General features: G+C 45.0%; 1 protein-coding gene across 1 annotated transcript in view; it reads left to right on the plus strand.

Moving 5' to 3' along the window:
• Rere (arginine-glutamic acid dipeptide repeats) overlaps positions 1–25,858 on the plus strand; it is a 268,548-nt gene that overhangs the window by 215,444 nt on the left and 27,246 nt on the right. Inside the window, exon 12 of the mRNA XM_019206904.1 lies at positions 615–695. Coding sequence (XP_019062449.1) covers positions 615–695 — 81 coding nt within the window. The remainder of the gene's footprint in view (positions 1–614; positions 696–25,858) is intronic.

A 25,858-nucleotide genomic window follows, 5' to 3' on the forward strand; every position in this document is an offset into this window, starting at 1 on the left:
GGAATGGGGCAAAGTGAAAGTCTCCGGGCCGATCACTGGGCGAGGCTGGGACTGTTGCGAAAAATGGAGGGGGCGGTGGAGGGCACCGGGAGGGAGGCAGAGGGGCCGAGGGTTCTTTATTTGGAGTAGGTTCTCATGACGGAGATGGCGGGGCAGGCCAGCTGGGATTCCGCTTGCAGTGGGCTTCCGCGACAGCAGTGCCTGCCTGGTGCATTCCTGGGATTAAGGAGGGAGGCCTTTTAACCCCCTAGAGTGTCCTTCTGAGGAGGAGGCCCCGTGTTTGCTTGTTCCCTTTTCGACGACTCTGCTCCGTTGAAACGCAGGCATGTTTGTTGTTTACACCTTGGTGGACGAGACTGTGTGGCGGCAGGGCGAACGGTCTTGGCTCCAGACCCAGGATGCCTTCCTCTGGGCCCGCTCCCCTGCTTGGGGTTCCGGTGAAGGCTGGTGGGCCCCAGCTGTGCTGCCTGAACACTCTCCAGACGAGTCGATATTCCCTAGCTAAGACTTTTTCTGTGGTGGTTATTCTGCTGATTGCAGATATCTTTGCTTTTGCTGACATCCTGTTTTGTTTTTGGGGTTTTATATCCATTTGTTGTTTCTTTTTATCACAGAAACGCTTCGTTAAAGGACTCAGGCAGTACGGGAAGAACTTCTTCAGAATTAGAAAGGAGCTGCTTCCCAATAAGGAAACAGTGAGTACAATCGGACTTTATGTAACTTGATTTTTTTTTTTTCTCGTTGCTCCTGCTGCTTCTCTACATTTGATCTTACGAAATGGTTTCCTTTAACCCTGTGCTGTGCCCAGATGTAGTCTGGCCTGTAGAATTGTTTGCCCACTTCCTTGACTTTTAATTTCAGCTCATTATTTCAGATGCTAAAGGAAAATGTTTACATCCCTGAAGAATGTGTTATGATGTAGGAATGGAAAGTGAGTTGGGGGGAAGGGTTGTTGGGGAGTTAACATCTCATTTTAAATACATTGGCTGAAGGAGGAGATGTCATTCATCACTAGTTTGGCCTTGGTAATAGGCAAAACTCATCAACCAAACACGGATAGAATTAAGAGACTTATGGCTCATTGTACTTTGAATTCTGTTGGGATTTTCCCCCTTTATTTAATGTTGCTATGCCTTGAAGGGTAGTTGTAATAGCACTTTACTGTTCCTGTCCTAAAAGTTAGCACTTTTATTGAACTGATACACTGGGGTTTTTGTAATTTGTTTACGTGGAGCTTTTAGAAAGTCCTTTTGATTTATCACAAGGCTCGGGCTGAGATCTGACAGCCACAGTACTCCTGATAAAGTTGTGTTCTCAGTGTTTGCTGTGGAAACTTGAGAGCAAAATTAATGTTGGGAAGGCATTCACTCTTCTTTACCTGTAATTGCCTGCCCTCCTGATCATAGAAGTGGTTACTAAGGACACTGAAGGGGAGTCTTCTGCTGGCGGGGCCACGGAAGGTGGGGTGTTGAACCAACCACTTAACAGCAGCATTCAGTAACCGGAAGTTCTCCTCTGGACTAGAGGGAGGTGGCATTGATATTTAACCTGCCTCCCCATTGGGCTGCTTTTTTTAGGAAATGGGAGATGGCTGGAGAATCTCCATTATAAAAGGAGGAGGGTGTTGTTGCTAGTTTCCTTTTTCTGTTTTCTTTTTGGTGTTGTTTACTGACTTCTTACTTGATTTGCTCTTTTAAAAATGAACTTTTTCTGGACACTTATTACATATGTAATATTGCATTAAGAACCATGATAGCACATAGTGGGGAAGAAAGTTTCTGAGATTCCAAGCGTGGTCCAGTATAAGTTGATGGCTTGTATCTATCAGTGATCATCAAGTTAAAATTGTAATATCTGTTACACATCTAAATATGCTGAGATAGGTCATTGAGAATGGTAGAACTGCTTATAAATATCAAAATAATAGTATGGAATGGATTTACCTCATCAGTTTATTTTTGCTCTTTCTAGAACAGGTTAGAAATAGGTATTTAACGCGGGACAGTGAAATAAATACTCTTTAAATTTTCTGGAGATTTCAGTTCTTTTTTCCCCTGCCTCCAGCATCAGGGATTGAACTCAGGACCTTGCCGCTGGTGAGGCAACCGCTGCACCACTGAGCTAAATCCCTTGCTGGAGATTTCAGGTTTTTGGGTTTGATGCAGATTTCTAGAAATTAATTAAAATGCCGGACCGAGGTGTCACTTTTTGGTTTGACTGAGTGAAAAAGATATAAACAAGTAGGTTTGTCCAGAAGTTGTGACTGGCTAGACTGTTCCCGCAACTCAAGTTTTAGCGTTTCCTGTCTCTGCTAAAAGGTGTAAATCATGAAGAAATCTGACAGTCATTTTACCTTAACCATTTAAAACAAATGTGTAATCGCATAGTTGAAATCAAAAGCTATTATCATTTGGAAACACCAGACAGTTTTATCCAGTGTGTTATCTCCCGAGTAGAAATAGAGTTGGCTAACCTTTAACCTAGCTAGGTGAGGCTCTTTTCATCTGTTTTTCTGATTAGAGAAGAGAAGGTCAGTTTCATCTAACCTCTTTTCACTCTTGGTTGTCCCTTCTTTTGGATGGTGCCATTTCAGGGAACAGCCTTTTCTTCCCTGTGCTCTGGCTCCAGCTTGTCCTTCTCAGCACCCCCTTCCTGAGACCGAGTCATCCCTCTGCTGGCACCCAGGACTCTGTGCCAGGCTTCTTCACCAGGGCATGTGGCTGGGATGAGTAGGAGAGTGGTTTGCAGCAGTGGGCTGCCATTTGCTAAGCATTCCACGTCCTCCTGTCTTTGGTGGCATTGGAGGAGTTTGGAAGTTTTGAGTATTTTAATCAGCTGGGAGAGGCTCTCCTCTGGTATTTTCCTTGGTTATCACATAGCCAAGCTAATCATTTACAGCCTACAGGGAGGGTAGGACGAAGGTTATTTTTTCATTTTTGTTGCAGAAGATGAGAACATTGCAGTTACCAGTGTTCTTTGTTCAAAAATTCCTTGGTAGAGATCTTCTTATGATCATGTTCCTTTTTATGGGAAATTCCCCAATCCAGATAATTTCCACGTTGTCTTCTGTCTTCCAGAATTAACTTATTTCTTTGCTATTCTCAAGTGACTTGAAACATTAGAAGGGCATCTGCATCCAAAAGAACACGTCTGATTGGTCATGGGGCAAGGGTCAGCAGACCTGTGTTCTATTCTTGGCCTTTCCAGTAACTATAGTACTTGATGGTCAGTCTTCACTGTGACGTCGGCAGCATCAGGTTCAGGTCAGGCCTCACAAGGACTGGGAAGTTCCATTCTTGCAAGTGGTAGCTCTTTGCTCAAGAATCTCATGGGTGCTACTGTCTTCACACAAGGCTCAGCTATTCTGCACCTTAGAGCCAAGTGATGGTTATTGCCTCCTTTGTCTTTCAGCATGTGTCTGTACAACAGGATGGTAATAAGAAAGCGGTTTTCATTTCTGTCTTGCTAAAATTGCTCTCTGTAGAAACACTGAGGGGTGGAGAGCAGGTCCTAGCCTAAGATACATCTCCTCCCCTTTGAGTTTAGCAAGGGGACCTCCGTTCCTACCCATTCAGTCCGTGCAGTTAGGTCAGAGGAGGGTTCCTGGTGGCCATGGATATGAGCAGCTTTCCCAGCCCTTTTGGTTTCTGGTGTTTATTACATGTGAGCTAAATACGGCTTTTCCCTCAACACTGGCGCCCACTGAAGTGGGAGTAGTGGCTATGATCGTGGAAAACCAATAGAGGTTATGTGTTAACCTTGTGGTGCCTAAGAGAGCCAACTGCAAGCCAGATATTCCAGGATCATGGTTGTGCAAATAGCCTGCAATTTATTGTTCTAATTATTTCTCCCTTTCTCTAAAGTTGTTTGCCTCTCTAATATGCTTGTGAAGTGTATAGTTAGGAGATAAAATACGGCAAGGAATCAACAGAACATCTCAGAGTCCCACTGGCTGTGTATTTCTTCTGTCTGAAGCCACTGTTGTCCTAAACCACATCTAAATTGTGTGCGTCCACTTGTAGAAACCAGAACACACTGTCCCTGAGCTGCCAAGGGGACAGTGGAGAACCAGGCCTCATGAGTCTGCTTTGTGCCCTGACGTGCTATGGTGGGTAGATGAATTATGTGGCCTTTGCTGTTAAGATAATATCTGAAAAAACAGGAGTTGGATTTTACCTACCTGGCTTGGACCCCACGGTGTGAATGCTGTCATGGATCATCCAGAAGGAATTCTGCCACATCAGGAGATGAATAATACGCAGTTGGCAGTGATGCCTCCTCTCTGTCTGGGAATGTGTTCATGTTGTTTGAACGGAAGACTTTGTGTCTTGACAGATTGGCCCTCGTGTCTGGCCTTTCACAACCCTGCGCTTCCTCAGTGACCTGGCTTTGCTGTTCCTGCTTCCGGTGCCCTGAAGGTTGGCAAGCTGGGAAGAGGCATCCCTGCCGTGCCTGCTTCTGCCTTATACAGGCACAAGCTTTGGTTTCTTTCTTGTCTCTTTAGTTTTAGTTTTGGTTACCTATCCCAGTAGAGATTAAGCTCCTGTTATTTGTCAGCCCAGTTGGTGGTGCATTAATATTTGCTGTACTGGAAACTCATTTTCACTTAGCATTTTCAGAGCTGGACGTTCCATTCATTGTACTGAAGTTTTGGGTAAGCTCTGATGGGTGGGGTGTCTATAAAGAGACTGCAGGCTCTTTTCTGTCTGCAGGGGGAGCGGGTGATGCTGCAGGAAAAGGAGCCACTTGTAGGCCTGCAGGGCTTGGCAGTTCATGCTGGAGGCCCTGTGGGCGGCGGTTTGAGCCCCACAAAGTGAGCTGCACAGATTGGGGCTCTGGAAGGCTGACTGGAGAAGGTGGTGTTGAAATTGGGCTTCGAAGGAAAGGCTCATTTTCCACAGACCCATGGTTGGGAGGGTGGCAGAAAAGTGACTTTCCAGCTATCAGGAGTGCTGTACCCTGAGCAAAAAGAACAGAGGCAGGAGGTTTCAAGTGTGCCCTGCAGGTTGTATAAGCTGATGCAGAGAGACTAAGACTAGCTTGGAGGTAGACCTGGGGCACCCTGAGCCATCTCTGAGAGTATGTGTGAGTGAGGCGGAGCCCAGCGAAGGCTTCTCAGGGAGCAGCGAGAGCCTGAGAAGCCTGAGCCACCCGGCACACCGGATGGGGATGCATGGGGATGGGGTGATGACTCCACTGGTCTTAAGACGGGGAGTAGGGAGTTTGAAAACTGATAAGAGAGTGAAAGCTGCCTTTCGCCTTGATTGTCTCTGTTGAAAAGGTGTCCCTGACTCTGGGAGCAAGAGCCCAGGGAAGGGACAACTGGTTTTAATGTTTTTATTAACTTTGGGTGGTAGGATGAAGGGTTTTGGAGATTTAAATTTTTACTCTGAGAATTAACAAGAAAACCAGCTACCTTTCTCAGCATAGTTCTGGGAATGAATTCTATTAAATATATTTGTTTATAAGTACGAGCTATTTATCGTTCTTTTCTTCAAGTAGAATGTCATTTGCATAGCGCAAAGAATAAATACTGTTCAGAAAGAACTTTAAGACCAAGTCATCAAGATTTCTGTTATTATTAAAAGGTTAAAAATGACTCTAGCATTCAGTATGAGCTTTTAGCATGCAGTTCTATTTAATTTCAGATTATAACCTTAGATAAATGATTTTCTGGCCTCATTAATACTTAAACCAACGTTACATAGCAAAGCATGGGCTTCCTAACTAGCTTGGTTCTACTGAGGACAGGTGCATGTTGCAGCCACACACAGTTCTTGTGCGGCTAGGTGGTTTTAAACCTTTCTCCTCCAGAACAGATGCTGACTCCCTAGCTCTGTAGGTTGTGAGGCCAGCGCTCCTATTGCTCAAGAGGTTGGGAAGGCTGCACATTCTCTAGGCCCCTTGTGTGTGCCTTCCAGAATGAATCTACGTTCTGTTAACCTTCCCAGACAATTCACTTACATAGTAAAGATTAGGAAGCATCACTTTTATAGTAATGCAGCCTTCAGAATCCTGTCTGTATGCCACATTTATTCTTAAAGTTCTCCATAATAGATTTTTTGGTTTTGTGTGTGTTTTGTTTTTGTTGGGTTTTTTTGTTTGTTTTTTTGAGACCGTCTTGCTGTGCCATTCAAGCAGACCTTCAACTCATTGCAGCCCAGGCTGACCTTGAATTTTCAGCAATTTTCCTTCCTCAGCCTCCCCAGTCCTGGGTTTACAAGCATGTCACCACCCCCAGTTTAATAAAATTATGTAGTACATCTTTTTCCATCTCCCATTCCACTTTTTCCTAGAAACATGATTTCATATATGAACTCTTGCCCTTCTCAGTACCTTGTGACATGCAGTCACAGTGTGTAAAGTAGTTTATTTGAGACCCTAGTTTGGATTCTGAGAGATCTTTTCATTTAAAAGGTTGACATTGTCTTACTGATATGAGGCTTGCATGTTGTTTAATACTATAGTATTTTCAGGTGTTGCTTTCTTTTACTAGCACCCCTTACATGTAAAAAGAAACAGAAGTACTTTAAGGGGTTGGCAGGATAGGTAAAGAGAGAAACATTTATGTACCCTGCTGTTTCTTTTAATAACATATCTTGCATAGATACAAATAATTGGAATTTTCCATTCAAAGCAGAGTGATCGCCAATAGCAACAGGCACCGCGTTTTGGCAGCAAATGCTGTGATCCTACAGCAGTTCCATTGCTGGGGGTTTGTTCCCACTGAAACGGAGCAGAGGCCTGAATCTGTTCATTCTCATAGTCTGAACTGAGTGGGCAGTGATCCAGTTTTAACTACAGTAATCAGAGGGAGGTTGGCTGATTCCCTTGTGTAAGTAAAGCAGTTAAGTGATTTGCATGTAGGAAACTTCAGGCTCAGAAGTTGGAAGGAAGGAGAAGCATTAAAAAACCACATGAAGGCTGGGGATTTAGCTCAGTGGTTCTGCTGCCTGCCTCGCAAGTACAAGGACCCGAGTTGGATCCCTGATACCAAAAAAATAAATAAATAAATAACTTTGAAGTCAAAGGTCTTGGATTTTGTGTCTTTGGTGTGTCCTTGGCTGCACCCTAATAGAAAACTAGTGGAAATGGTGTGGGTGTGCTTTAATCACATAGAGGGAGCACTTTATGCGGAGAAACTGTCCTTGGAGGAAACTGCCTTTGATTTCAAAGTGCTACTGGACAGAATGCTACCCGCAAGGATCAGCTGGCATTTGCGGTTGGAGTTTCCTATGGTTTACCTAGTTACTGAGTGACTGACTTTTAAGGTTACACAGTCTCAGCCATTTTATTAGCTAGCAAACCAGGTGGAAGGTCTGAATGAGTCTTTAGTAAGACTTACAAATTTAGATAACTGTGATGTAAGTTAATGGCTTTATCCATTTGGAGCTTGTGTGTGTGTGTGTGTGTGTGTATGTATTTTAAGACAAGAATCGCGCTTTGTAGTCCAGGCTGGCCTTGAGCTCACCATGTAGCCCAGGGTGGCCTCCAACTCAAGGCAATTCTCCTGCCTCAGCCTCCTGAGCTCTGGAATTACAGGCATGCTCCACCACACCTGGCTGTAGTTTGTTACATTAAGAATATCAGAGGTTATTTTTTTCTTCTTCTTCTTAACTTCATAGATCTATGAGCCTATCCTGACTTTGAAAACCTAGTTTGCTGGGCCGGGGATTTAGCTCAGTGGTTCTGGTGCCTGCCTGGCAAGTGCAAGGACCCGAGTCTGATCCCCGGTACCAAAAAAAAAGAAAAGAAAACCTAGTTTGCTGATGTTTGAAAAAATATATCTAGTCTATTAGAAAGCTAATATTAAAAAATAAGTTTTAAAATGTAACTGAAATTATAATCCTTGAGTAATTATTTTATTTTAATCTTAGTTGAAGTTATGCTCTTGAGTAATACTTGAGAAAATAGGTAAAAATTAAGTACATTGTTTTGAGAAGTAAGGTAAAACATTAACTTCAGTCTTATTCATAGCTGCTCACCAGTGGGAAAAACAACCCTTCCCCCCAAATAAAGTTTGTGTATTGTATATCATGTGAACGCCCTTGATTGTGCTTCGTGTGCTAAATTCTCCGTGGTGCTTAGGTTTCTCTTTTCTCTTTTTGTAGTGTGGGGGTTGAACCTGGGCTTTGCATTTGCAGGGCGGTGCTCTACCACTGAGCTACTCCCCACCTTGAGATGCAAGTTTTCCGTCAAGCTTCACTTTCAGGGCCCTTGCTATTTTTTTTCTACTTTGGAAATAGGATTCTTTGTTCTGTTCAAGTATCTTGAGTCTGCCTTCTGAGTCCTCTCATAACTGCAGGATTTGACCATCACAGTTGGCAGATCCAGGCGTAGGGGAAGCTTTTGGTGCCCAGTGCCTGTGCTTTGGGGATGAGAGGGCGAGCAAGTGTCTGGTGAGGGATTGGCGCATCTCAGGAAGGCACTGGAGCTACCTTGTCCACAGAAGCCACCCTGTAACCCATGGTTTACAGAAGAACCCAGTTCGTCTTTTCTAGCAGAATTGTGTTTTGTTGGCCTTTAAAAATCAGCGTTTTAGTCTTGGACTTTGGGCTCTGCTTCGTCTTGTTCTTTATGCATTTCTACTCTGCACACTAATGTACACTTACATAGAACGTAAGACAGGGCAGAAATCTCATTTTAGTGTCACCTTGAGTGCACTGTACCGACTTAATGAAATATATGGCAGGCATGGTGGTGCACTTCTGTAATCCCAGTACTTGGGAGGCAGAGGCTGGAGGATTGCAAGTTCAAGCCCCGTCAGGCAATTTAGTAGTAACTTAGTGAGACCCTGTCCCCTCACCCCAAATGTGTGTGTGTGTTCATATGTGTCAATGATAGGTTAGAAATACGTTGTAACTAGATGTGGTAGTATAATCCCAGCACTCTGGGAGGCTGAGGCAGGAAGATCACAAGTTGTAGCTCAGCTCAGGCAACATAGTGACTTGTGAGATGAGACTTTGTCTCAAAATAAAAAGAGCTGTAGTTCTGCACAATGACTCTGTAGGTCTTTCTTCCCCCTAAAAAGCCATTATAACCATAGAGATGCAATTTACAGCCCCAAAACCTGAAAATGACTTGGTGTTGTAAGGAACTTTTCCTTTGCATTGATATGCATGATCGTGTTGGTGTTTTTTTAAGACCAGCTAAATATTTTTGTGTCCTAGGCCTTTGCCTCTGTGTAGTGGACAGAAAATCCTCCTTAACTCAAGTGCCCCAAGATAGACTAGGACTTGGGATCCACTGCCACACTGGGCCTTCCTGTTCTGCTTATCATGGGTAGTAGTAAATCAGCTTCACTGTTTGTCCAGTGGTTCTGTGTTCTAGATTATTTACAAAGTTGAAAGCCATTGTTTATTTTTCTCAGCAGGTTTATGGAGCCAGTCGAGAAAATACTGTTTAGCAGTAGAGTAAGCCATTGACCAATCACAACTTGGCTTCAAAACAATCAGTAAAGAGAGAGAGAGTGTGTGTGTTTGTGTACGTGCGTGGCGGGGGGAGGGCACGTGCACGGGTGAGCTGGAGGTGAGAGCCAAGAGGGTGGAGGGGGGCTGAGTTGCCAGATCTCTGCTGCTTTGCAAACTGCTCGCGACTGTTCGTGGATATTTTTCTTTTAGTGTGTTAGTCATTACCATATGCCATTTTATTATCTAGAACACAGTCTTTGGGACTGTCTTAAGCTGTGTGAGTGTATGACCATCGAGGGTGGTCTAAACAATATTAAGATAAATATTCTCTCTCTCTCTCTCTCAATCTTTTTTCCCTCCCTTCCTCCCTCCCTCTCTTCCTTACTTCCTTTCCTTCCTTTCTTTCGTACCAGGGATCAAACTCCAGACCTTGTGCTTGTAAGGCTAGTTGGTGCATTGCCTCTGAACTGCATCCCCAGCCCAAGATAAAGATTTTCAGCCGCTGTTATTCTGTCTCTTTCTTCCTCTGTGCAGGAGTTAATTTTTTTCAAATTTGGCAAGAGATGGTGACTTTGATTGGCTTGATTATTTTAGAGGGCCGGAGCAGCGTCTGTGGAGCCTTTGGGATGTGGTGACTATTGATGTAGACACAGGTCTCCCAAGGCGAAGCTGGGGTTAGAGGTGTGCCGAGGAGGTACCTGGAGCCCTCTGACAGGTTTGCTGGCCTTAAGTTATGGAGGGAGGTGTTTCACTTTTAGAGAACCTAGAAATTATGGGACCACAGGAATAAACTGCAGGACTGGATATAAGAGCCCATGTGCATGGCTGTGCCGCAAAGCAAAGCAGAGAGCCTATGACGAAACATTTGGGAGTAAGTTTCTCAAACCCCAGGTTTTTATTTTATTCCCCACCGTATGCCCAAACTTTCAAATCCTTTTTAACTTGATGACATAAAAGAACAAATACTTTATTCTACCTCAGAGTTTGTAGATCAGAAATTTCGGCAGGACTCAGCTGCTGCTTGTTTCCATGTTACCCGATGGGCTGCTGTGAAGTCCCGGAAGACCTCCCTGTCTCCCTCCCTCCCTGGGCCCTGGTGCTAATGACTAGGTGTTCTACTTGCTGTGTCCTGTGGACCAGATTTGCTGATCAAAACTTGAAGCTCTTATTTCAGTGACCATGTAAACCTACCAGGGGATTCAGAAATCTGTGTGCCTTCTCTGCACCATATTATGTCCCCCAGTTGACAAGAGGAGAGATACATTTAAAGGCTATAATGCTTTTTATGTACTCATTTTGTGTTTGTATTAATTAAGATGTTCAAAAAGTTTGCAAATGGTATGTAGCCATTTGTCCAGGATATGTTTCTCAGACTCAAAAGGATAATGTTTTCTTTTGTGCCGTACTGTATTTTAATTACTATTTCCAGATGCTTAGTGTATCACCAGGCATGTCTGTAGACTCTCATATCTGTTACTGAAATTCTCTGAGGTCAGGGTGAGGAGCAGCTCCCTGGTAGAGTGCTTGCCTAGAACGTGCCAGGCCTTGGATTCAGTCCCCAAGACCATACACATGGTTGTCTCGTAGAATCCACGTGAGTTTGAGATGTTTACCTGAAGACATGAATGTAAGAAGCTTAGTTTCTTCTTAATGCTGGCCAGTCATCGAGCATTTACAGAGCACACTGAGCGCGGTGAGAAGCGAAGATAGAGATGGCGTCTGACTCCCTCCCTGGCCGCCCTCAACTCTTCATCGCCTGCTGAACTATGCGGCCTGGGCTTTGGGTTGGGTGGGATGTGGAGGAGCTGAGCATCCTCACATGAGGAGGCTCAGGACATCCTGTGAGTCCTGGAGAGTGCGCTCTCTGGGTGAGAAGCTCTCTGAAGGGTGTTTTGAAATATTAAAGCTTGTTTGAAAGGCCTTGCCAAAGAAAGTCCTTGAGTGCCCTTGAGGTCCATCGAGGTATGCCTGATGCCTGGATCCTCTGCAGCATTCCTGCAGGGCTGCTGCCCATTGCTCCTGAACCCTCGGTGATATTGAGCCGGCGGTTGTTTTGGACAGTTCATCCCCCATGATGCAGAGAGAGCCGGGTGCGGGGGTCCATCCTGGCACAGCTGGGGCTGTCTGCCCTCCCTTTCCTTTCTGGGGTTACCGGGTTTTACAGAGGCTCAATGATAACGACCCACATGCTCCCCAGGAACCACGTCCATGCTCACGGGCTTGGCACAGGCAGCCCCTTGTTTCAGACCAGATGTTGAAAGCAAAGCTGGAATGCCAGTTTCCTCCCTGCCCCTTCATAAACAGAATCTCTGCATATGGGCTCTTCACAAGCCAATCTCCAAGTCCTGGGTTTATTTTCATGCATGCATGAATCTGTGTGTGAGGGGGAGGTGAGGCAGGATCTAGCTATATCGCCCATGCTGGCCTCGAACTTGTGGCAGTCTTCCTGCCTCAGCCTCCAAATGCTGGGCTTAGAGGTGTGCACCAGTATGCCTACCTGTGATGCATTTTAAGGTGAAATCGTGGCTCTGGTGTTCTTTGTCAGATTGACCAGACTGGATTTTTGGCCTGTTGCTGAGGCTTTTCCTGCCTGCCTGCCTCCCTTGTACTCCAGATAACACTGTTTTCAGTCACAGAATCCCGATGGAAGCAGGAGACACAGTCTTCCTCCCCTTCACCTCCTTGCTCTAAGGAGCCTCCCAGTCTCAGTGGCACCTCATGTGTCACTTGGACTGCTGCACAGGCAGGCGGACTCAGGAGAGCGCACGTGGGCTTCTTCTCCTTGTGGGGAACACGGAAACTCGGACCGTCGGTGTGTGCAGTGTGCTGTGTTAGAATGCGGGGCCCCTCTGCTGGTTTCAGGGTAGCTGGTGCTGTCTCACGTGAGGCCCTGCCTTAAGATGGCATGCTCTGTCTCCCTAAATGAGAGTTCTTTGGATGAGAAAATGATTTCATTTCTTAGCAAATGTGGTAAGGAATAAATGTCATAGATCTCCAACTCACTTCTTACTCCTAAAACATTACAAGATATTTTGACTTGTTCAGGGCACCCTTAGCATTTCTCTGGCTTTTGTTCATACTCCCCGCTCTCCCCCAATACTCACAGCAGGAATCACTTTTTATAGCACACATAATCTTTTAAACCAAAAAGAAAGTAAATTACTTATAGCAAAATGAATCTTTTCCCCTGCTTTTATTTTGCAAAGTCCTCTTGTTGTTTAATGTGGAAGGTATTCTTGCTGAAAGACTGTCCACGTAGGCATTTGTGCATCCCTGAGGGACTTTGGATTTATTTCCTCAACTCTGCCCTCCTTTCTCTGTGGTTCAGAAACCTTTAATGATCTGTGAAGCCTAGAGACTTCAGTGCAAAACAGTAGTTGTTGTGAGAACCCCTCCCACGGTATAAAAGGCCTGCTGGTTTCCACATGCTGGGTTTTCGACTCCCTGAAAAACTGACCTCTCACAAAATTTGGTTGTTTAGCAGGGCATCCTGGACTGGGGCCTTGATGATGCTTTTGTGAAATATTTTTTTCCCTTTCTGTCCCTCTCTTTGAAAAGTTATAATGAAAATTCTGGGCTCTTGGCCAGCCTGTGGGATGTGATACAGTAGAAATGTTTCTGGTGCCCTTTGTTACTGCGCAACTTTGATTAGGTTTGTTTCCCGTAAGCTTAATTTTGTCCCCCCTTCTCCTCCCTCATTTTTCATGGCTAAGAAGGTTGGCACAACCAGGGTTAAGCATTTTGTTGTGCAAACTGCTGTAGTCCAGTAGAGTAAGTGACAGGGAAGAAAGGGGAAGCAACATTTTCCCTGTGCATTTACATCTCTTCCTCCTAAGGCTGCCTTTTCCTTTGACTGCAGAAGCTGTTGGTATTCAAGGTGTTCCAGGAAGCCCTGTGTAACTTGTTTAAGTTCAAGTCTGGTACACCTCTCCCTGAGGTTTTTACCAGGTGGAGGGAAGAGACCTCCACAGCAGTCAGCAAACAGTGGCACTCCTTTGATCTTGTGTTTCTCCATTTCAAACGAAAGAAGTGGTTGCAGCTTGAAGAGTTTAATACTGCTTTGACCTCGTATTTATAGTTCTTTTTGTCCTTGTAGTTGAGAACACTTTACAGACATGGTTTTACCAGGCCTCCCAGCAGGCCTGCAAGGTGCTGGTACCGTACCCATGTGCTGGTGAAGAAACTGCCCAGTGAGGGAGGGTGCAGGCCTCGGAGTGGGCTTTCCACAGAACCTCCAAGACGAATGCTGGAGTTGAGGCCATGTTTGCTTTTTTTTTTAGAAGGAAAGTGAGATTCTGTTACAGAAGTTCTTTCACAGTAGATGCCCTGGCCAGAGAACAAGTGAGCCCTCCATGTCCTAGGGCTGTTGACACACTGACCCTGGTCAGCTAGTGCAGGGTGCCGTGATGACATCTCCTGTTGACCAGTATCCTGGAGCCCCTCAGTTTCTCTCTTGGGAAAAATATGGCCCTGGTTCCTTCAGGGTTAGGTCCTGGGAGCCTGTCACAGTTTGGTCACACAGAAAGACAGAATTCTGCAAGGACTAATGCAACTTCATCATTTCTGCATTCTGTACTAAAACTATGCAAATTATGATACAAATTGGCCACCAAAGATCCTGTGCCCACATGGGTTTCCTGATGGGAACTCTGCACGCACTTTCCGGGCCTCAACTTGTATGCATTAGTTCCTGTTGACCCGCAGTTCCCACCTGACCCAGGTTGCTGCCACCTGTTTTGATGAAGTGGGTGTTTTGACGCATGGGTTTTTGGGGGCGTGGGTGTGTCTGTCTGTTTTTTATTTCCTGTGGAGATGATGGAGCTTTTGCGGAACATCTGTGGCGTAGTTCTTTTCACCTCTTCTCCCACAAACTTACGTGAATCCTGATTTTTGCCCAAGTTAAAAATCTGGTCTAAAGTGATAGATATAAGCAGTGCCTCTTAAGTTTTGAAAGAATCTGATTGGATTAAGTGGAATAGAGATCTCAAACTATTCTGATTATTCCCAGCTGTCCTCTGTCACTCACTGATACGTGATCATCTTTTTTTACATAATACTGGAATTTCAAAACATTTGGCTGTTTTATGCACAATTTAATTTGTAAAGCCATTTAGTTCAAAATACTTTTAGTTAAAATTTGCAAGAACAATATAAAGAATTTGAGTATGTCCTTTACCCAACATTTTATCACATTACTTTAATTGCCCTTTTTTTTTTTTAGGATTCTCCCTGAGTGATCTGAGGATAATTTGAGACTTATTGCCTGGTTAGTCCTAAAAATACCTCAGCATGCATGCAGTCTTTGTTTTGTTTAGACTTGTACCACTCGCCTTTCTGCATTGAATTGTGAATCTGGTTGATGAACTCTCTTGGAAGCCCACTAAAAATCTCAATGTACTTTAGCTTGTGTAGTAGTTTTCCCCCTTGAAAACATAGGAAATGCATAATAGAAAATGAAAGGAACCAAGACAGATAGATCATGTTAAAAAAAAAAAATGAAAGTCACTAGTAATTCCATATCCAGAAATGACCACCAGTTAGCATTTGGTTCCTGTTTTTCAGATTGTTTCTGAGTTTGTATTAGTTTGCATTTTGAACACGAATGGCCTCGTTCTGTACTGTAAGCTTTTTATGTTGGCTTCCCGTGATCTATTTTTGTAAACCGTGTACGGTACATATCTGTACCCTGTATCTGTAATAGTCATCTTTAGCAGCTCCAGTTTTACAGGTGAAATTTACCAAATACACATATAATTAAGAAATCTTGGGGCTGGGGATTTAGCTCAGTGGTGCTGCTTCCTGCCTCGCAAACACAAGGTCCCGAATTAGGTCCCTGGGTACCAAAACAAAAACAAAAAAACCTTACATAAATGATTTCAGAGGCTAGGAAGAGAAGCTTTCCCAACTTTTTTTTTTTTTTTTTAAGCAGTCAGTTTGAAACTTGATACTGAAACCATCCTATTGCAGTCTTAGGTCACAGTGAGGGTCACTTGTCTTTGCACTACTGTTTCTTAGGCCTCAGCTGGAAGACACAAGTGGCTGGGTAACTTAGGACTGTCCATGGTTGTGGTCTGTCTTCTTTACTCATCTGTTTCACACTTAGTCGGGTGGATGTCAACTCCAAGGCTGGGCCTAGCTGGATGGTCCCCTCCTGAAACCTGTATCTGACTGCTGCCTCAGGTTTGGACTTCTCCCTGCACGCTGACTGGCTGTGTTCCTTGGCCATTTTGACCCAGCCTCTGCCATCAGCAGCATTGCCTTCCCACCTTTTATAGGTTGCAGTCACCAAGGTGAGTTCAAATCCGAGGGAAGACATGGGTCTCCCTCTTTTAATGAGAGAGTGACGAGGCCCTGTTGTAGAAGAACGTATGAGAATGTGTAGCCATCTTTGGAAGTGGTTTCCCATGTAATATAATGTGTCAAAAAGCAAAAGTAATGTTTTTGGTTGGAGGTAATGCAGTTTGTTCTTCATGGTGACAAAGAGTAGGACATGCCCTTCATTACAAAAGAACTGCTAAAAAATTTAACCCAGAGCTGGGGATTTAGCTCAGTGGTGCCACTGCCTGCCTCGCAAGTGCAAGGGCCCAAGTTTGATCCCTGGTACCCCTCCAACCCCCCAAAAATTAACCCAGATATTTAAAGATGGGTACTTAATTTAAATAAAGAGCAGAATAAGGTGCTCGGTATCATCACTGATATCACTAGACTCTGGAGCCTGATTTCTGCACAAACATAATCAGGCAAAAAGCCCTGTGGTGTGAGTATGTGTGGCACAAGAAACTGAAGAGACAGACGTGTGAATTTTTAGATGTTTAACTCTATAGAAAAGCTAGAGACTTCATTAGTGGAACAAATGAAAACAGAAAAATTGCTGTAAGTGTAAGATTTAAAAATATCAGTGGTGTTTCTATGGACCAGCAGTAAGCAAGCAGAAAATGTAAGAGATTGAAAATACTGTTCGACAGATTAAAATACTGTAGTGTGGCAGCGGAAACTATAAGGTTTCTAGCAATAAGTATAAAAAATACATGTCAAAAATGTAAAAATCTTCCAAAAAAGACCTGGATAAATGGAGGGATGATATGCCAGTGTTGATGGCTAGAAACACTTAGCATTATAAAAATACTGTTGGTCTCTGTTTACTGTATAAATTCAACACAATTCCAAGAGTTTTTATGAAACTGGAAGATCATAGTTGTTTTGTAGTACTGGGAATCAAACCCAGGGCCTTGGCATGCTAGGCAGGTGCTCTACCATGAGACCCACCCCAGCCCTTGGCAGACTGATTTATTTGTCAGAGGAAATGTCTAAGAATAGCAAGGAAACTCTGAATAAGAAACAAGGGAGCTAGGCTTTGCCCTATGAGATAAGATGTATAAAGTTAGAATAGCTGACTGCGTGGAACTGATGTAAAATAGATCACGGGTAGAATAGACGCAGACCTGAGTGACACCAAGGAACTGAGAGGTTTAAATGGCTCAGGACAATTGGCTTAACATAGGGGAAAGAAATAAAATTATATCATAATTCCTAGGTAAAGTGGAGCCAGGAAAAAGAAGACTTCAAAACTAAGAAGAGTGTGTATGTGTGTGGGGCCCCCCCATTCCCTGTACTTTGCACTGAGCTACATTTGCAACCCTTTTTTAAATTTTGTATTTAGTTTTGAGTCTCACTAAGTTGCCCAGGCTGGGCTTGAACTTACAGCCCTCCTACCTCAGCCTCCCACAGTGCTGGGATTACAGACAGCTAGAAAACATAATATTGTGATATTCCCAGAGTAGGGAAGAAGTTAATAAAAAATCATACAAAAAAATAAAACTTAAGAAATAAATGGTCTTCACAGCTGACAGATTCCACCAGAAATGTATTTAAATTCTCCAGTAGCTGATGCTGGGCAGGGCAAGGGAGGAGTAGGGCTGGGTTAAGATACAGGCTACTGTATTTTAACCATGGTTGTTGGGGAGGGGTGCCTGGAGAAAACAAAATCACGTCCCTGTTTTGAAACAAAGCAGACTTTTAAAAATGTGATTTTTGTTCATTAAAAATGGGAGAAAATTCCAGTGTCCCTAGCCACAAGGGACCAGTTCCTCCACTGAGAGGTGAACAGTAGGAACTCAAAATTTTGACATTGAGGGAAAGAGAAAATTGGCTTTCTGTTCATTGGCACGTGTTACAGTGGGGCTGGTTTTGCTGGGCTGTGTCAGGTTGTATTTACATGTACATGGACCAGAGTCTGCTGCGTTTTACATGGTTCCGAAAAGATGGTTGGAAAAATTTTGATTTTTGTTAATTTATCTCAGTAAAGACCCAGTGAAACTACAAAAAACAAAAACAGAAAGAAAGAAATGATAATGTACTTGTCATGTTGAAACTGCAGTGGGGTTGCCAGGCTAGAGAACGTGTCTACCGAGAGTGATGAGGCTGGTGTCTGGGGCACCCCAAGAACCAGTACAATGGGTTACGGTGAGTGGGAGGTGCGCAGGCAGCCAGGTCTGGGCCATTCAGACACGTGGGCAAGCAGGTGCAAGTCACTCGTCCTCAGGTGTACAGAGAACTAAGCAGGGTTGAGGAGCTGTCCTGAAGCAGGAGTGCGTGTGCATGTGCCGGTTTCTTATTGAGTCGTGAAGTAGAAAGCGCAAACACTGAGCGTTCTCTGCACTGTGAGGCCTGCGCTAGCTTCCTGTGGCTGGTGTACCGCAAGCCAGCTGGGCATCGGCCGTCTGAAAAATCTGCTCTCGAGCTCGTCCAGATTTGGTAACACCTCCATCCTCGCCTCTCCACCCTGGCTCAGGGCCAGCACTGTGCACTTCGGTGGAAGTCAAGACAAACACAAGAGAGGGAAAGTGATTTCAGACTGGAAATCTGTCAGAAGTGCTCTGTGGTGGGTGCCAGCTCAGTTATAGCGACAGTACTTGGTGCATTAGTTGAGAGACGGGTGTTATTTCAGGTTGGGGAGGTTGAGGCACGCTTCAGGGTGAAGCGGGAGGCCTGTCCAGGTGTGGATTCCTTCTGTGGCGAGGAGTTTGAGAGTGGGAGTGGACCCCGAGCAGAGCAGCAGCCTGCAGGAGCCCTGTAGAGAGGAGCACACGGTGGAACGGCGTGGCAGGGTGGCTGGCAGCAGGCAGGTGTGCTGGTGATCGCCGTTTGGTGAAGCCCTCTGTTCTCGGGTCTAGATGAGCTTTTTGAGCCTCCCTCCTTGCTCTGGTCCTCTGTGCACCTTGGGCCTCTTGTCCTTCTCTTCCTGCACTTCTCTTCATTCAGCAAGGCCCTGTACATGCTCATTAATCTTTCCTGATCTCAAGGGGCACATAGGACAGCGTGCCTCTCTCTCCTAGGGCCTTGATCTGCTCTGCTCCTTTCATTTCAGGCCTTTTGTAGACGAAGGTCCCGAAGGCCAGTACTGTCTGCACCGCAGTGCTGTGTGCGTACGTGCTCAAGCAGTGTTTGTGTTGCCTAGTTGAAGCTGAAGGGTGAAGCCAGTCCTTCTGAAGGTGATTTTGGCCCAGTGTGTATCAAGCAGCAGAGAGCCTGGACTCAGACAGAACAAAGGACAGGAGGTTGTAGAAGCAGGGAGTAGTGGTCAGGGAGGAGGGCAGGACCAAAAGACCATGACTGAAGAATGGAGCAGGACACAAACCCTAAAAGCTTAGAGAACTGAGGTGCTGACAGTAAACAGCAATTGCAAGGTTGGCTTCGTGGCTACATTGTTTAGCATTTTCGCCTGCAATCTTGCCAAGCTTGGTGCCCAGGGAGACTGCTGTGGTACTTGTACAGTGTCATTGCTTAGCAGACAACTCAGAGTTGGGTGTGAGGCCTGCACTCTGCCCAGTCTTCTCTTAGACACCGTGAAGCAGGGAACACACAAAACCTCCCTGCAGCGTTGAAGTGGACAACGGGAGCCGTGGTTAGGGGGCAAGCCCAGTGATGGAGCGCGCACAAAGTATACATGGCCCTGGGTTTAATCCCCAGCACTGAAAATAAATTAGCAGATGCACAAGCAGTGCCCACAGAGACGTGAACTCGGCTCCGTTGTGTGCCAGGCCTTGCTCTGAATGCCTAAATGGATTGTTGGTCACCCACCTCAGTGGCGCCAGTGCCCTTGCTGTCCTCAGATGACACTGGCCACAAGAGTGTGGCACTTGCACTGCAGCTAGGCTCGCTGGGCAGCATGGCTCCTGAGTGCCAACCTTGGCTGCTGTGATTTGCTGCTTCTCACACAGTGACTGTCACAATGTAGTATTCAGACAGTTCCTTTTATTTCCTCCCAAGGAAGGCCACTTTGTTCCATCCTGTCTTAGCAGGTGTGTATAAAACCACAGGACAGATTGGAGCATACTTGTGGTCCCGTGACCTTTGGAATTTTCCCTTCCCTTTAAAGTGCAGAGCTTTTCGTGAACGTGAATACACAGATGCTGTGTGGAAAAAACATGATCTGTCTCAATGATTGTGGTCCGCATAATGGGGAGGATGCAGTCTCCAGGGCATGATGAGTGTTTGGAGCTGGATAGACATGGTGGCCGTACACACCATAAATGTACCAAGTGCTCTGAGTTGTATATTTGAAAATGGTAAAGTTTATGTGCGTGAATTTAAAGTCACTTTTTTTTTGTACTGGGGATCGAACTTGGTCCCTTGCGCTTGTGAGGCAGGTGGTGGAACCCCCGACCTAAGCTAAATCCCCGGCCCTAAAGTCACTTTTGAGTTTGGTTTTACCTTTGAAAGTACAATTACAAAGAGGCGTAACAGAAAGTACTTATTACTATTAAAATTAAATCAGGTTTCTCAGGCTGCTGCCTGTTGTCATTGTTAGACACAGCTGAAAGGGAGATAAAAATCTGTCGGGTAAAATGTGTAATCCCAGCACTCGAGAGGCTGAGGCAGGAGGATCACTGAGTTCAAAGCCAGCCTTTCTGAAAAAGGAAAAAAAAAATGTGTCATACAGCTAAGCAGTCTTTAGAATTCAGTTGCTTTCCTCCCAAATTCTACCAGGGGGCGGGGGGCTGCGGGGAGCTAGTAATAAAAGCCCAGCACTTTTTACAGAGCTTCTTCATCAACTTTTGAGTTCTGACATGGACAAAAACTCCACCTGAATTCAGCTCTAGAAGCTGGTGCTCTGGTTTGTGCTGCATGGAAACAAGGGGCAGACTGGTTTGCCATTGTCACCCCTAAGTCTCTGTTCCAGACTTAGCAGTTCTGTCCTCTTTCCCCTCCTCGTTGGCCTATGTGGCTGAGTCAGAAAGGTTCCTTTTTCCTAAACCAGTAATGCAAGTGAGGTCAAAGAGGAAACAGCTCATTCTTCAGGATTATTGAACCTATTTTTAGTGTTAGCACTTGATTTTTTGGGAGGGGTGGTAAATGGCCAACGTGGACTCAGGGAATCCTGGACATCTTACCTGTAGCGTTAGTTAGTAACAGCTGCCCACATGGAATGCTTTTGGACTGCTTGACCCTGGAAATACGCTTTTTAATTTTATTTACATTTAGTTACTTAACTAGCTAGTCTCTCAATAGACATTTGAGTTCCTTTGTGAAAGGAAGTTCCTTTTTGGTACATACTGGGGATATATAAATGAGCATGATGTGTCCTTTAAAGTATTCATAGCCACTAAATAAGCAAACAAAAACAAGCATAACTCTGGGTAACTGCTCTGTGGAAGCACAGTTCACGTGCTTGTGAGGGGCTTTATGGCCCACAGTACTAGGTCATTATTTTACCGTATTTCATCAGTGACTGCAGTGAAGAGTTGAGACTTGGGCATTGTGACATGTCCTCACTTTTTTCCAGTGCTGGGTATTAAACCCAGGGCCTTTGCTCTGAGCTGTACCTAGCTCCTCTTCTAGGTTCTGTTTTGGATGGAATCTTGCTAAGTCACCACATTGTCCAGGCCCCCTGCCTCACCTCTCAGTGTACTGACTTCACAGGCCTGTGCTGCTGGCTGGGCTGAGAGCAGGACTGGCGAGCACGCCTTCCCTCTTGATTGAGTCCCTGGCTGGTGGAAATGTGTGTGGTCTCTTTCTACTCTCTTGTCCTTGGAGCCGTCACGTGGTCTCCGTGCTTTCCTGTGAAAAGTGGAGGTGATGTGACCTATTTATAGGACGCCAGTGAGGGGTACTGAGTAGTCAGTGCTGAGGTGACCTTGCCTGTGTAAAGTTGTTAAAACTAAAATATTTCTAGAGTCTGAAGAGAAAAAAATAATTTCAGAATTATACAGTGTGGAATTGTATACAATATATTTGGCTCAAGTTTTTGGAGGGAGATACTGGAAATTGAACTTGGGACCTCATCACACAAGGTAAGCACTGTGTGACTGAGCTAAATAAAATCCTCTTTTCCTGGTTTCTTGAGTTAGGGTCTTGCTTTGTGGTCCATGTTGGCTTTGAACTCACTATGGAAGGGAGGCTGGCCTTGAGCTCTCAGGGATCCTTCTGCCTCAGCCTCCTGAATGCTGAGATGACAGGTGTGTACCACCATGCCCGGCTTTTGACTCATTTTTGATCACGCTTTCTATTAGGCTTCTTGGCTAGTCATGGCCCAGAATAAGAAATTGGAAGTTGGGATTATAGAATGTGAAGAAATGCAACTAATTTGGTCTTCCCAAAGCAACAATGTCTATCCCTCCGACTTGCTGTCTCCAAGCTCTTAGGGATTCTGCCTGACGAAATCAGGGGTTTTTCTTGGACTGTGCTACAGAGAATCGTGGCAGTGTTTGTCTCCAGGTTGGACAGGTGGTGTTCTGTCTTCTTGGTGGCAAGTTGGAGCTTGAACTGTTACCTCAAGTTTCCCATTGCCCCCCAAATTATAAATAGAGCAAATGAAGGAAGTTTTCAAAGGTTTCTTGTATTGTGATCTGTTTTTAAGATAGTTTTAGTTCCAGTTTATATAGTGTATAGAAAAACAAACACCTCTTTGGTCCTGTGTTCTCACACCACCGCAGTCAGCCTGGAAGACTTGCTGGTGTCATGGTGTGGTAGTTTCTTCCCAGCAGCGAGCAGGCAGTTGTGCAGCAGGGACAGCAGCTGGAGGTGGAGTACCATCCTGCAGGGGGAGGCCCCCACACGGTGCACTGCCAGGGTGTCCGACTGTCCCGCTGTCAACTGGGCTTCCCAGGATTCTTTCTCAGGCATGATCAGTGGCTCACGGAACTCGGAAACCGTGGTATTTGTACTTAGTGATTGTGTTTAACCAGATATTTTACAGGATACAAATATTAGCCAGGTGGAGAGGCATAGGGTGAGGTCTAGAAGGGTGCTGTGCATGCAAACTTCCATTGCTGCCTTCGTGCAGGCTCTATCCAGAAGCTCTGAACTGAGGCCATTTAATTTTTATGGAGACTTCATTTTGGAACCAAGATTGATTGCATTATTGGCCGTTGATGGTCAGCTTGACCTTCAGCCCCATTCTGAAGCTACCTAGGGGCTAGGAGCCAAATGTGGACTTCTTTTATTGAGTTTATTGGTACAATCTAGGTATACAATACAGTTACATTCATTACTGGGATCTTGTACCTTTACATGACAGGTCTTGGTTGAACTTCTTAGTATCATATAGTTTTTGTTCCGTTTCCCCTGGTATCAGGGATCTAACTTAGAACCTTGCACCTGCGAGGCAGGCACAGTGCCACTGAGCAAAATCCCCAGCCCATCTCATATAGTTTTTACTTTTACCAGGCTACTAGTAGTCCAAACTTAATTGATGCTAGTAAATATGGGGTCATTTAAATTGTTTCTGGTTTATGTAGATCCCTAGTTCTGGGTGCATCAGAGTAGAGTATTATTATTTAATCTGGCCTATGCTGTTCACCTGACATTTTTTACAACAAATGATGGTTTGCCTGTGCATGGTTCCATTTGTTGGAAAGTGTTCGGTTTGCTTTATGAACATTTTGTGTTGTTATTTTTAAAGCAGTTTGAATTGTTGAGATAGGAACTGACCCCATTTTGTGAGTAGAATTCAGTGAAACATGGAAAAGGGAACGTGTTCACCCTGAGCAGCAAGGAAAAGGAGGTCCTGCTGGCCATTGCTTGCGGTTGGGAGAGCTTGGGAGATACAGCTGCCAGTGTTCCTGGCTTTGAGTCCGTGGACATACAGGCCTCACTGCATGGGGCACTCTTCTTCCTGGCATTTTTTATGCTTAATGGGGTGATTATATTTGGATCCATCTAGAGCACAAGACTGAAAAATTCATAAATTGTTAAGTATGTATACTAGGTCCCAGTGATAGTGTAATCATTATGTACTGTGAACATGTACTAATAAAAATGAAGCTAAAAACATTCATAGATGTATTTGGAGAGGTAAGCTAAAGTAATATGCAACACATGGGTCAGCGTCTAGTGAAGTGGGCCGGTGTGTGCTGGCAATTTAGGGACTTTCTTTCACAATGCCTGTCTGAGCATGGTCTAGGGTAACCACTCCCTGTGCCTTCTCATATTTTTGTAATAAAGTGTATTATTTTGTTTTGGTGCATGTCCTCATGGGTAGTAGCAGACTTTGAGATGAGATCTCACTGTGTGGCCCAGGCTGGTATTGAGCTCCTAGGTTCAAGTGAGTTCCAGTGACCCTCCCAAGATCAGCCTCCTAAGTAGTGGCAGTCCCAGCAGCCTGGCTCTCAGACTGTGTACGTAGGGGTGTGTGTGTGTGTGTGTGTGTGTGTGTGTGTGTGTGTAATGTAATGTATGTATGGTCTTTAAGCCATGCTTTGGCCTGGCACTTCAGGTTCTCTGCTGCCCCGTCATTCCGTGTGTCTCATGTTGGTCAGGGTGCTGCTTCACAAACAGCTCTTGCTGCCGTCAAGGACATCTCTGCGGGGCTGGTAATTTCCAGGCAGGGTGGCTCAGTCCATAGAAGCGCTTCTCACATCCCTGTAGCAGGTATTTGCTCTGATGTGCTGGCTTCCTGCCTGCAGTGAGTTGGGGGCCTTCGGGGCGTAAATAAGGCAGCTAAAGGCTAGGTGGAGGCCTGTGTGCTGTATTCAGAGTGGGTGTTGAGTGCTGAGGGGAAGAGCAAATGTTGGTTTGTTGAATTTTTAGAGAGTGAGAAATGAAGAATGAGACCTAGGGGAGAGAAAGGATAGAGTTTTTCCTAAGCATTTGGCTTTATTTATTTTTTTATTTTTAATGGTGATATTTTGTTGATTTTTATTTCTTAAACTGTTCGAGATTTTTGATCTTCAAAAAATAGAAATAACGCTTAATAGTGTAACTTCTTGAATATGTAGATGGTGTTTTTTTGAGACAGGGTCTGTCTCTGTACTCCATTCTGACCTTAAACTCTCTGAGTATTCCTGCCCTGGCCTTGGACAAGGGTTCCACTGGCCTCAGCCTCCAGTGCTGGGATTCCAGGTACATGTCACCACGCCTGGCAGGTTATTTCTTAAAAAGGTAATGAAATTGGTGTTAAATTCCCTTATATTCTTTCCCTTTGCAAATATTTATTGGAGATCTACCCAGTGGTAAATATTGCTAGATTATAGAACTGTAGCAGCAAACACATTTTAGATCGATGGAAAAAAATAAATTATGTGATAACCTTTTAGGTGTATAAATTGAAGTCATGGTAAGTGCTATAAAGGAAAAGAATTGGGCACTGTAGGAAATTACAACAGAGGACCTAACTTCAAGAGAAGGGACATCTGAAAGTTTCCAGTTTCTGCCTCCCACTCCCCTGCCCAGGCCTAGGGACCAGCTTCTACAGAGCCCCTGGCACCGAGCGATCTCCAGTACTGGAAGAAGTGTGTGGACTGCATGGAGCACAGAGGAGGACACAGAGAAGTAGCAGTGATGGTGAGGGCCCAGGTTTCGGTGACCTTGGAGCCTGGTGACGGGCATGGCCTGCCTGAGGGCCTCTGCCTTGTCTGCCCTTGCTCTGGGGGCTTGCACATCAGTCCCTTGAATGTCTGGATGAGGCTCTTGCTCAGCAGCTGTGCAGGAGGAGGAAAGAGCCACCCACAGCTCGTGCTGTTCTTAGCCCAGGGTCCCTGCTCTTGCACATCTTACTGGACGTTTATGCTAGGGATATGATAAGCCATTAAAGAACTTCAAATATCAAGATTGGATTTTTTTTTTTTCATGTAGCTGTTTCAAGATGTAGTGTGGAAAATGTGTTGCGAATCCAGGCAGGAGTCTGTGGAGTCATCGTGGAAGAGGCGATAAAAAGTTGGGAAGAGTCAGGAGGGGGTGGCCAGAAGGGGGGCCGGGATGTGTGTTCCAGGTGGGAGTGGCAGGTACTGGCGTGGAGTGGGGCGAGCAGGTAAAAGGATGATGGCAAGGGGAGTTCCTAGTTAGGGCATGGGCTATGGAGAAGGCTGGACATGGTGTTTCTTAATATGGGGAAGTTAATTTGGGAAATAGGAGTGAAGATCAGGAGTTCCTTCTTGGATGTGCTGATTTTCAGATATATCTATTGTAGGTAGGCATGGAAAATTGCCTGAGAAAACAAAGCTCAAATT

This window comes from Fukomys damarensis, unplaced genomic scaffold (assembly GCF_012274545.1).
Source record: "Fukomys damarensis isolate Sample0158 unplaced genomic scaffold, DMR_v1.0_HiC HiC_scaffold_23, whole genome shotgun sequence".
NCBI lineage: Eukaryota > Metazoa > Chordata > Mammalia > Rodentia > Bathyergidae > Fukomys > Fukomys damarensis.